Source organism: Madurella fahalii (assembly GCF_045866475.1).
Source record: "Madurella fahalii IFM 68171 DNA, scaffold_1, whole genome shotgun sequence".
NCBI lineage: Eukaryota > Fungi > Ascomycota > Sordariomycetes > Sordariales > Madurella > Madurella fahalii.
This window is the reverse complement of record NW_027263971.1, coordinates 3,295,748-3,307,081: the sequence shown is the minus strand read 5'-3', so window position 1 is coordinate 3,307,081 and position 11,334 is coordinate 3,295,748. Positions and strand designations below refer to the sequence as shown.

Below are 11,334 nucleotides of genomic sequence, written 5' to 3'. Positions count from 1 at the left end.
TCGCCGGGTTGCAGTTGAGGCAGTCATTCCGTATGCACTGAGGCCTACGGTGCAGCCTTGACCGGTCTGTGCTACCCCAGGAACGTGCACACTGGCAGACGATACTCTGCTGGGTGTTAGAATCAGAGAGACCGCAAGTTGGAAGAACACTCACTGTCGAGCGTCCAGTATCTCCTCTTGACGCCCTCCCATTCGCCCTTACCAGCCTCAGCTAGCTGCGACATGTCGACGTTTATTACTTGCCACTCAACGTCCAGACCGGCATCGACGAGGTGCAGCTCAGCGACCTTGGTATAGACATCATAGCAGATTAGGCGATCAGCGCCGAGGCCGTTGAAGAAGCCGAAAACGCCACGACTGTCGAGAAGGCCGGGAATGAACTCGGTAAAGAACGTTCTCAGCTGAGAATAATCTTCTCCAAAAGTGTCAAAGTAAATCGCGTCGTATACTTGCCCTTCCTGGAGCAGTTGTAGGCACACCTCTTGCCACTTGCCCCGGTACACCTTAAAAGCGCCCGGCGCCGGCCCGCTCTCTTCCCACGGCGATCCGAACTTGGAGTCCGGGCTGGAAATGTGTTCCAAAACCCCGGGATGGGCCTCGATGATGTGGTGCCGTGCTGGCTTGGTCTCGGCAAACATGGTATCGATGATGCCCATGCCGAACCCAATATTCAGGATCCGCTTCCCCGGCTCTTTCCCCGGCAGTAGGGCATCCACACTCCGGCGCATAATATCCGTCTCCCAAGCCATCATGACCCCGTTGCCGTCCTCATCGACGAGCTTGCCGTCCGAGTACGTCAGTTTCGACCGCAGGTACGCCTCAGAATTGACGTCAACAGCCGCCTCGTTCTTTGGCGGCTGGAACCCATTTTCCTTCTCTTCTCCACCCTCCTCGTTCCTTCCGTCCACATCGTCAACATCAACCAGCTCGGGCGCCTCGTCCCCATCCTCGCCCACCACCACCACGTCCTCCACATCCCCATTGGCATCCCCCTCCGCCTCCACCACTTCCATCTCTTCGCCAACATCACTTCCCAGCTCCTCATACCCGTCCAGAACCCCAAACAACATCTCCGCCCTCACGCCCGCCTCCACGCAGAGGTTATACAACTCGCCCCTCCCCAGCCGATGCGCTACGCAGCCCGGCGTCTCGTTCCTATCGTCGACATCATTCCAAATGCCCCCCCACATCAGCAGTTCGTACACGGTCTTTTTCGCATTCTCGAGGTCGGCGGGGTCGTCTTCGTCGGAGGGCGGACCGCAAGCGCGGATGGCTGCGTGGAGCGGTGTCTCGCCGGTTCTGGGGTCCTGACAGCTCGCTCTGCCCGGCTCGTCGAGGAGCTTCTTGACGGCCGCGACGTCGTGGGACCAGGCGGCGGTTAGGACGCGTTGGGTTTCCGCGGGGCAGTCGGGGGATATGCGGGCCGAGATGGAGTCGTCTGGCGACGGGGAGGGGGAGGGGGAGGGGGAGGGCATTGTGGGTTGTTGGTCCAAAGTTGTCGGTGCAGAGATGCTTGGAGGATGGTCAAACTGTGTAGTAGCGTGTAACTCGGTTTTGAGTCTCGGAAGCTTTGGTTTTCCCTTCCTTGCGTTGACTCTGTTTTGGTTTAGAGGCAGGTTTTGTTGTGTGCCCCGCTATCATTTCTGCCCCTCAGTGGTTCAAGGCCCCAATTTTTCTTTTTTTTAGGTGGGGAGGAGCTGTCCCGTCATCTGCGATCGGACACTGCAGGCTCCGGGGGCCGATGGGCCTGGCTTGTCAAGGGAGGCTGGTGTGCCATCGAGAGGCCGGTCTTGGCAGCGGCAAGACAGTGGATGCTTCGGTGGCTGCGCTTTCAACTAGCAAAATCACGAGCAAATGGAAGCACGGGAACGGCTGCAGAATGACCGCAACAGTAATAGTGTTCACCACTGACAGGTCTTGTGATGCTGTCTAACTGCAACCTGCCGCCCCGTACGTGTAAACGTCATTCGGTCGCAACTCCACGGGCTGATGTGATCAAGAGAGCCGGACCCTAGTCCGCTCTGGGAATCCAGCCTCCAGCCAAGCAAAGCCCCAGTCACTTCCTCTGCCCGTGGTTCGCCAATGGCATGGTCTGTTTGTGCAACGTGCCTTTGTGCCTCCTGCAACGGCGGGCACGGCGATGGATGCTTGTTGTGCCTGTTGCATCTCCGAGCCTGCGACTGCTGGTGAGAGGTTACTGTACTCTGTTGTTGGTCTCGTGCGCGCCCGTCTGTTCTGCAATTTCAGCAAATTCGAGTAACCACACTCAATTGGAAAACGACTGGCAGCGCCGAGGGCCTGTCGGTGGGGCTCTATCTACTGCGTAGCTTCAAAAAGCTCCAGGGATAACGCTTGCAAACAAGGTGAGGTTCGCTTCGGTGGCGACGCTGGGCAGTGCTTGAGCTTGTTTTGGCCGCTGCAGCTGCCGCCCCCGCCCACCGCCCGATGCTGATCATTGAGGATCTCAAGACTCGCACACAAAGCTGGCACTCTACCCGTAGCCGCACCCGCAATCCCAACTGGCGAGCTCCCCCAGGTGTTATTGTCATGAAGTTCGGCGAGCAGCTTCGGTCGAGCGTCATCCGCGAGTACCAATGGTACTACATCGACTATGACGGGCTCAAGGCCGACCTCAAGCGGCCCAGCGGGTCCTCGGCGCCCACCGCCGACGACAGCACGCGGTCGAGCAAGGTGCTGCGCCGCGAATGGACCGAGGAAGACGAGAGTCGCTTTGTAGGCAAGCTAGAAGCCGAGCTCGATAAGGTGCACACCAAGCAGCAGGTCAAGGCTATGGAGATCTCTCGTCGCATCGCCGTCAGCGAGCGCGAGGTTCGCGACGTCGTCAACCGCCTCAACGAGCGCGGTCTGGGCCAGGACGGCCCGAGCGAGGAGGAGTTTATGCTGCTCGAGGAGGACCTTAGCGACATCATTGCCGATGTCCACGACCTTGCCAAGTTTGTGCAGCTCAATTACACGGGCTTTTACAAGATTATTAAGAAACATGATGTGGGTGTTCCGCGGTCTCGCCTATGATGTTGGCGAGGGATGATCTGACAAACGGGCAGAAAATGACGGGATGGCATCTGAAACCCGCCTTCGATACCCGCCTCAAAGCGAAGCCCTTCTACAAAGAAAACTACGATGCTTCGGTTGTCAAGCTCTCGAAGCTCTATGACTTGGTCCGGACACGAGGAAACCCCGTCAAGGGCGACAGCGCGGCCGGTGGAAGCCAGGCCAATTTCATCCGGCACACGACGAAATACTGGGTGCATCCCGACAACGTGACGGAGCTCAAACTAATCATCCTGAAGCACTTGCCCGTCCTGGTATTCAATGCGAGCAAGGAATTCGAGGAACAAGACTCGGCGATCACGTCGATTTACTATGATAATCCAGATACCTGGGAGCTGTACGAAGGGCGGCTGAAGAAGACAGAGGGCGCCGAGGCGATCCGGCTCCGGTGGTATGGGGGGATGCAGAGCGAGACAATCTTCGTCGAGCGCAAGACACACCGGGAGGACTGGACGGGTGAAAAGTCGGTCAAGGCACGCTTCTCTCTCAAGGAGAAGAACGTGAACGCTTATATGCGGGGTGAACTTCTCCCAGCTGCCATCTTCGAGAAGGCGCGGAAGGAGGGTAAGAAATCGGAAAAGGCAATCGCCGAGGATGAAAGGCTGGCCCGCGAGATCCAGTGGTCTGTTCTCAAGAAGGGATACAAGCCAGTATGCAGGTCTTTCTACCATCGCACGGCGTTCCAGCTGCCTGCCGACGCCCGTGTCCGCATCTCGCTAGATACCGAACTCACAATGATCCGCGAAGATAACCTAGACGGCGTGAAGAGGTCGGGGGACAATTGGAGGCGCATGGACATCGGTGTGGACTATCCCTTCTCACAACTTCCACCTGGAGACATTGTCAGGTTCCCGTACGCTATTCTCGAGGTGAAGCTTCAGACACAGCTGGGCCAAGAACCACCAGAATGGGTCCGGCAGCTGATTTCTAGCCACCTCGTAGAGGCAGTTCCAAAGTTTTCCAAGTTTATCCACGGTGTGGCATGCCTATTCCCCGATAGGATAAACCTGCTTCCCTTCTGGATGCCACAGATGGATGTGGATATCCGCAAGCCAGTGACACATGATTTTGGGATCAAAAGGCTAGAACACTCGGCGACAACATCAGTGTCGGATGATGAGGACGACGACTACGACTCTGATGAGGAGCGGCCTACACCCGCCACCGCTCTAGCCGGGGAATCAAGCGCAGAGGGTGCGGCCGCAAGGAACGGCCGATCCCTGATGGCAGCGGATCTCGAGGACCAAACCGTCGACAGGCCGACGGCCGACGACACGTACATCTACGACTCGGAAGACGAGGATGACGAGGACAGATTAGAAGTTGCACGGAGAGTGGGTGGGTGGACGTACTATCAGACGCTCCTGTCGACGTCGGCAAACACGGCCGCACGCGGCATGTGGTGGCTGCTGAAAGCCATAGTGCCGCGGCCGCGGGCGACCGAGGTCCCTCGTAATGAGAGACTGCAGTCACTCCTCGGAGCGGGCGAGATACAACAGAAGAGGTTCAAGGCGCCCAAAGGAAAGAGGATTTATGTTCCTGTGCGGGTTGAGCCCAAGGTCTACTTCGCGGCCGAGAGGACATTCTTGGGCTGGGTAAGGACACTAGTCTTCCTGTGATCCTGCAGTGACTGACTGACCCGATCTGCAGCTCGAATATTCGATCTACATTGGCACCATTGCCGTGACGCTGCTCAACTTTGGCACTAAGCAGGGTAACACAGCGTCATTTGTCGCGGCCGGTGCGTTTACGCTTCTCGCCATCCTATCGCTATGTTACGCTGTTGTCATCTACTTGTACCGGAGCCAGGCAATCCGCACACGACGGGTGGCACGGTACTACGATAAATGGGGACCTACTCTGCTCTGTGTGGCCCTGTTCGTGGCCGTCGTACTGAACTTTGCGTTTGAGGGGAAGAACAGGGGTTTGTGGTAGTCGAAGTTGTCTATATACATCAGAGGGGACTAGGATCAGGGGTACATATAAGTTCTGTGAGCAGTTCAGCGAGCGTGAGGGAGCGGTGAGTCTCACCACTCCCTGTACGGAAGGCTGTAGCTTTAGCAACATCGCGCAATGCAATGTCATAGCTGCCGCCAGGCAGACGGGCAGAAATCCGAGGATGGTAAGACGCAAGCACTTGAGAAAAGTTCCAGTGTCCGAGTAAACTGCTGGATTTCGGTGTCAACCGCGTGCGGCCGAGAAAGGCGTTCATGGACGGTGCGACATCGGATTCTTTTGCTGTAGGATTTAAGCCCCTTGGTGAGCAAGGCTGCCACCTACACAGTTATAAATCCTCTGGCGCGTTAAGCCCGCCTTGTATTTTATTCACGCATTCACGCAAATCACAAATGGAAAGTCAAGTAAAACAGGGTGGAAAAAATTGATGCCGGTCAAGGTCAACACTGATCTTGGGCACTCCCGCCCGAGGCCCCCTACAGCATCACTTTTCACACACCCGGCTGGGAAACCACAAAGGTGTTGCGTTGCGGCGATCCAGTCGTGCTAAACAGGCTTGCAATCATCTATCCGCAGTTCCGGCCATGACGTGAAGTCCGCCAAGTTAGCCGCTCACACCCCCCTTTCCTCGCCAACCACTCGAGCTACCAGACGTCCCTCAACGCCCAACTCTCCTCCACAACCACCTTGTCCAACCGCCCCCGGCGCCCTCAGCGTCTGGCAGAAGCACAGCATCGGCATCAGCTCCCGGCTCCCGGCTGCCATCCTCAACCGCGAACGCTCTCTCGCCCTCGGCCACCTCCCTCTACGCCCGCTCCCTCTCCCCAGCCAGCCCCGTCACCACGGTCCCCTACCCGCCCTTCACCAACACCAACCAAAACTACCGCGCCGTGATGTGCCCTGCTACGGAGGACTTCACCTCCGGGCTACGGCTGTTTTTCTCGCAGTGGACCTTTTTGAATCCATGGCGACGGCAAAGACCTTCTACGACAACCGGGCAGCCTACCACGGGCCGCACCTGGACGCACACCATACGCTAGCATTCCCCTTCTAACGACGCGATATTGGGTGCAAACCTGGAGGCAGTGGCATATCTGGCCATGTATGAGGCCAGGGCGGAGCAAGTGCGTTTGACTGTGGGCCTGGAGAGTGAGGAGGTGTTTATTGACACGTTCCAGGGAGAGCTGAGGTTTACCGAGGACGTGAAGAGGCGAGGGGGGAAAAGTGAATTAGCAGTTTAGTTCGTTAGGAGTGAGGCTAAAGGGCCCGCTCGGCGACGGCTCTTGTGATCTCGGCTTCTAGACACCTGTATCACACAACAAGCCAAAGACGTAACAAAAAGTGCATGGAATTCTCCCAGAGAAAAAAGCCACCTGTAAGATGTGCTGTCTTGTATGCCTGTCTTGTCAACGCTAAAGACAAACGCTGTTTGCCAAGCAAAGAATCCGGCATCATGATCGCCACGCTCCCTGAATCAAATCTCTTCAGCCCTCGCCTTCCCAAGATTACCGCACAAACGGGGCAAATTATTTGAAATTTTCCGGGTGCAGAATGCCATGCATGTTCCCCTTCTTGACCCGCTCCAGCGTCAGAGCGGCAATCAAGGCCGCGCCCACGCCGCTTCCGTCCTCGGCAGCAAGGATCTCGATGGGATCTTCCTCCTTAGGATCCGTCTTCTCGGGCCAGTCGAGAATCTCGCGGAGGGCTTGGGCCCCGCGGGCCTTGAAGTGCGGGTACTTGTTGAAGACAGAGCCGTCGGCGCCCACGTGGCAGTTGTCGTAACCCTTCTTCTTGCTGATGGCGGCAACGCCGCAAGCAGAGAGACGGGCGGCGCGTGTGCCGATAAGCTCAGCGGTCCGGCGGATGAGCTCGAGCTCGGAGAGGTTGGGGGTGATGTTCAGCTTGTTCTGGAAGAGCTCATATGTTTCGGATAAATTCTCAAACGGATCTCTGCTAGAAACCATTAGCTGCGTCCCATCATTGGCACAGCCGAGACATACTCCTCGATAGCTGATAGGAAAGATGAGTCTAGAGTATAGGGTCTCCGAAGCTTGGCGATATCCTGGCCAGCAAAGATATGGGTATCGTGGTTGTCGTGTAGATCGACCATGATCAGGCGGAAGATCTCTCCGAGGTACAGGCCGGCAATCATCTTTTCGAATGCCTGCTGGCCGGGGCGTGGCGAGTCCCTGTCAATAAGGAGATCGTAGGGAGTCCGAGGGAGAACCTTGTGCTCGTTGTCGAAGGCTCCCCACTCGCAGTTGATGGCCATGGGGGTCTCGGGGGGCAGATTCAGGTGCGCAAGTTTAGGAATCGACCCGCAGTCTTCGAAGTAGGCAGCATTACAGCCCGTGCCAAAGATACAACCAATCCTTATCTTAGGGTCGGTGTATGCTGAGGCAATCAGCGTACCGGTCGTGTCGTTGATCAAGGCGGTTAGCCTGATGGGGACTCCCTAACGGCAACTTAGTATATTAATCGTCCTGTTTGGGCAGAGTCCTACTCTCTGGGCAAGGGCTGCCTCAAACATGGGGACCACATTGTGGCCCTCGACTCCGGCAATGTCGAAGCCCTTAGTCCACCGCTGTAGAATTCCCTCATCGATGTAGTTCTGCGTGGCGGGATACGAAAAGGTGAAGCCGAGTGGGATCTTATCCAACTTGGAGATGTCGCCGTGGTGCGTCTCGATGAATTGCTGCAGGCAATCGGCGATGTACTCCCAAAGTTCATCGGCGTCACCTGTCTTGAGCTCCTCGGGCATACGGTACTTGGATTGGATAATGTCGAACTCTGACTTCTGGTCCGTCAAGGTGATCTGGCAGACACGCAGGTTGGTGCCGCCCATATCCAGGGCCAGGTAGGTGCCCGTTTCATAGCCAGTCGGGTACGACATGACCCATGTTGGGTTCATGGGCTATTCGTAAGTGAGTCGCCGGTCCGTCAGACTCCGTCAGACTCCGTTCTTGGCGGCACACTGGACTTACAATGCTCCCTCCCTCCACGCTCAGTCCTGGGGCATTGGTCAACCAGAGTTCCCCTTGACCTGTGCAGCGGCCACTCACCCTTCTCGAGTTCCTTCACAAAGTGCTCCGTGATCTCCTTGAGCTTTGCCGTGTCGATGGTAAAGAGCTGCTCAAGGTTCTTGATCTCCTTGAGAAGGTCCTTCGGCGCATCAGCGAGCGAGCCTACGGCCATGGTTAGCAGAAGCAGGGGGCTAGGGCGCGCAGGCCTTGCCCTGACGGCTGGACTGGCCGTTGTGGTCGTGGCGGTGATGGGAATGCGTCTTGGAGAGAGGTGGGGGCCGGTGGTGGTCGGGGTGATAGAGGTTTCTCAGCTTTCCAAGTGGCGCCATTGCTGACCGATCAGGTACCTGGTTCAACGGGACGGGGCAAAGGGAATTATAAGTAGCAATCCGTATACTTCTGTAGAATGATCGCTGTCAAGATGGGGTGGAGAAGAGGATCGGCGTAGGTTGTGAAGAGTATTTCGAGGAGCGGGTGATGTCACAGAGCGCGCCTTGGCTATATGTGCTCACCAACAGCAGCCGTGACTTCCGGTTCCTCCAGCTCGGGTAGCGCGCGACACATGGATGAGTGCCGATCACGGCATGGACTAAGTGGTTTTTTTTTTGCCGCATCACCGCGAGAGCCGTCCAAAGGGCCTCCAAAGGCCTCAAGGCCGAGGACGAAGGAGGGGTCAAGACAAATACAAATCTGAGCTCATGTATATCGCACGTACCGGTACCCTTCCTAGAGGGGGGGGGCTTAGGTCCGAGGCCGACCATGGTGTCTCGTTGGTGATCGTTGTTAACCAGTATTGCGCAGTTGAGCTCCCTTTTTGCGGATCCTCTGGGCCATAAGCATCTGCTAAGGTTGCTGAGTGAGCTTTGGATATCCCTTCTTTCGTTGGGCACCGAATCGGCTGGTGGACAATGCCGTCAATCACCCCACATCCGCTGAGAGAAGCCCAGGGTCTGACATGAGAGAGCCTGACCCCGCACTCCACCAGAAATTTGATTCATGGGTTAGGGTTAGTTTCAGTAACACTTAGGATCGAAAGGGAGCTTGCTCTGTGCTTCTCGAAGGCTTTGTTAGCAGTCAATCATGGGAAGAGGCACATATTCCTGGTTGCACCAGCCTCAGACTTGGTCAAGCAGAAGTTGGGGCAATTCCAAAGGATGAATTGGGAAAATAATGAAATAAAATAAAATAAAAATACATGACACCTAAAGAGGGCCCAAGCAATGGGGAGACTCCTGAACATATACGTATATTATTTGCGGTGGGTGCTTCTTGCCATTTACCAGTCCTTTTGCACCTTCGGGAAGAATTGAGGATGATGGCCAGCTCGCCAGGGACGGGATTGCCCTAGCATTGGCCAATTGCAATCGATGCTCGGAGTTGCGGCGCTGGTTCCTCCGAGGCTGCTCATCTCGGGCAGAGGAGCTGGGCTTGCCGGGGGCCTTGCATGCAAGGCCGACAGGGGTCTTTCAGCAACGTAAGCTTTTCGAGACAGCTGCTGCCAGAAGGCCACGGTGATGGTCCAGAAGGGTGCATTGACGATTGACTGAGGCCAACCCCTTGCATTCCCGTCGCCGTTCCCTTCTGCAACTCTTCAATTGGCAGGCGCAAGAGGTTCATGACCGTCTTGCCGTCGCCTCTCCCAAGATGAAGACATCAGCCGTCTTCTCTGCCTTCTTTTCGCTGCTCTCGCTAGCTTCGGCGGCGAGCTCGGGCAAGAGCAGCTCCACCAGCACGACGCTCCCGGCCACCTTCAAGCCGCCCCAGGTCTTCAAGAATGCAAACCTCGTGCATGTCATCTCGGCCGAGAAGAATTACATCAAGGAGAACATCAATGTGTTGATCGAAAACATCGACAAGGCGGCCCAAGATGAATACTTCCTGCCGTTTACGGCCGACCAGATGTCGCGACTTGGTGGGGTGGATGTGAAGGATCGCAAGGACGCCAGCGCTGGGCCTTTTGTCGCCGAGGCCGTCGAGTTTGACCAGGAAAGGTTGGTGGTAAAAGCCGAGAGGGCCATGGCTCCAGCGGTCTAACGTGGCCATAGTGATGTTCAATATCTCCGTATCCGACTTCCCAAGCCCCTCGCGCCCGGCGCGCAGCAGACCCTCGGCATCAGCTATTATCTCCTCAAGGCATACAGCCCCCTCCCTGCCGCCATCAAGCAGGATGAGCAGCAATACCTCACGTTTTCCTTCTCGGCCTACTGCCCCTCCGTCTACACCACTACGAAGCAGAAGACCGAGGTCAAGTTCCCGTCTAGCAACATCCCTGACTACACCAAGCTTCCCGGGAGCGGCGACATTGGGGAGTTCCCGCAGAAGCAGGGGTCTAAGCTCACCTATGGCCCCTTCGACGAGAAGCCCGCTGGCGCCACCCAGCCCGTGCGCGTCCGATTCGAGTTCAACAAGCCCGTGAACCATGTCTCGCGCCTCGAGCGGGACATTGAGGTCAGCCACTGGGGCGGCAACGTCGCCTTTGAGGAGCGCTACACGCTGCACCACCTGGGCGCCAACCTCTCATCGCTCTTCAACCGGGTCAAGTGGCAGCAGTCACAATACTATCAGCCCAACACGTTCGCCCTCAAGGAAATGAAGTTTCCCCTGCGGGTGGGTAGCGTGGACCCCTACTATACTGACATCATTGGCAACGTCTCGACTTCGCGCTTCCGGAGCAACAAGCGAGAGGCCATGCTTGAGATCAAGCCGCGGTACCCTGTGTTTGGTGGCTGGAAATACCCTTTCACGATTGGATGGAATTCGGACGCGAAGAACTTCCTCAGGAAGACGGCTACTGGCGGGTTCGTCCTGAACGTTCCTCTTCTGGAGGGGCCGAGGCAGGTGGAGGGTGTTGAGTACGAGCAGGTCGAGGTCCGGATTATCCTACCCGAAGGCGCCGAGTACGATAAGCCCCAATTCTTCCCCTATTGACTGCCGTAATGCTGACTCTACCCAGGAATGTCAAGTACCACACCTCTATCCCGTCATCGTCCATCACGGAAGCCGGTGTGGAGGTTCACAGGACCTTCTTGGACACCATCGGCCGGACGGCGCTCGTTATCAAGGCACGCAACCTGGTGGACGACTTCAGGGACCGCGAGCTGATTGTGTCGTATGACTACCCGCTCATGGCGAGCCTGCGCAAGCCTCTGATGATATTTGGGAGCGCGATTGCGTTCTTTGCCGGCGTTTGGGCGATTGGAAATATCGAGTTGAAGTTTGCTTCCAAGAAATAAAGGGAGTGCGCTGGTTTAATATAAAAGGGTAGGTTTCCTTGTTCTGGTGT

General features: G+C 56.6%; 4 protein-coding genes across 4 annotated transcripts; 2 read left to right on the top strand and 2 right to left on the bottom strand.

Annotated features, from left to right (window-relative positions):
• Window positions 1–71: 71 nt before the first annotated feature.
• On the bottom strand, window positions 72–1,475 carry RMT2 (Arginine N-methyltransferase 2; the record flags this gene model as incomplete). The annotated part of the gene is made up of 2 exons (XM_071056451.1): window positions 72–106; window positions 155–1,475. 2 exons carry the CDS (start codon window positions 1,473–1,475, stop codon window positions 72–74), a joined length of 1,356 nt encoding a protein of 451 aa, XP_070912552.1.
• Window positions 1,476–2,445: 970 nt separating this feature from the next.
• Window positions 2,446–5,007, top strand: VTC4 (vacuolar transporter chaperone; the record flags this gene model as incomplete). Its single annotated transcript, XM_071056450.1, has 3 exons — window positions 2,446–3,006; window positions 3,066–4,667; window positions 4,723–5,007. The coding sequence occupies 3 exons, from the start codon at window positions 2,446–2,448 to the stop codon at window positions 5,005–5,007; spliced, it is 2,448 nt and encodes an 815-aa protein (XP_070912551.1).
• A 1,547-nt stretch (window positions 5,008–6,554) lies between these two features.
• On the bottom strand, window positions 6,555–8,812 carry hxk1 (hexokinase; the record flags this gene model as incomplete). The annotated part of the gene is made up of 6 exons (XM_071056449.1): window positions 6,555–6,978; window positions 7,029–7,483; window positions 7,532–7,942; window positions 8,013–8,038; window positions 8,091–8,213; window positions 8,767–8,812. 6 exons carry the CDS (start codon window positions 8,810–8,812, stop codon window positions 6,555–6,557), a joined length of 1,485 nt encoding a protein of 494 aa, XP_070912550.1.
• Window positions 8,813–9,695: 883 nt separating this feature from the next.
• On the top strand, window positions 9,696–11,284 carry OST1 (dolichyl-diphosphooligosaccharide--protein glycosyltransferase subunit 1; the record flags this gene model as incomplete). The annotated part of the gene is made up of 3 exons (XM_071056448.1): window positions 9,696–10,042; window positions 10,097–10,948; window positions 11,005–11,284. The coding sequence occupies 3 exons, from the start codon at window positions 9,696–9,698 to the stop codon at window positions 11,282–11,284; spliced, it is 1,479 nt and encodes a 492-aa protein (XP_070912549.1).
• Between the last annotated feature and the right edge of the window lie 50 nt (window positions 11,285–11,334).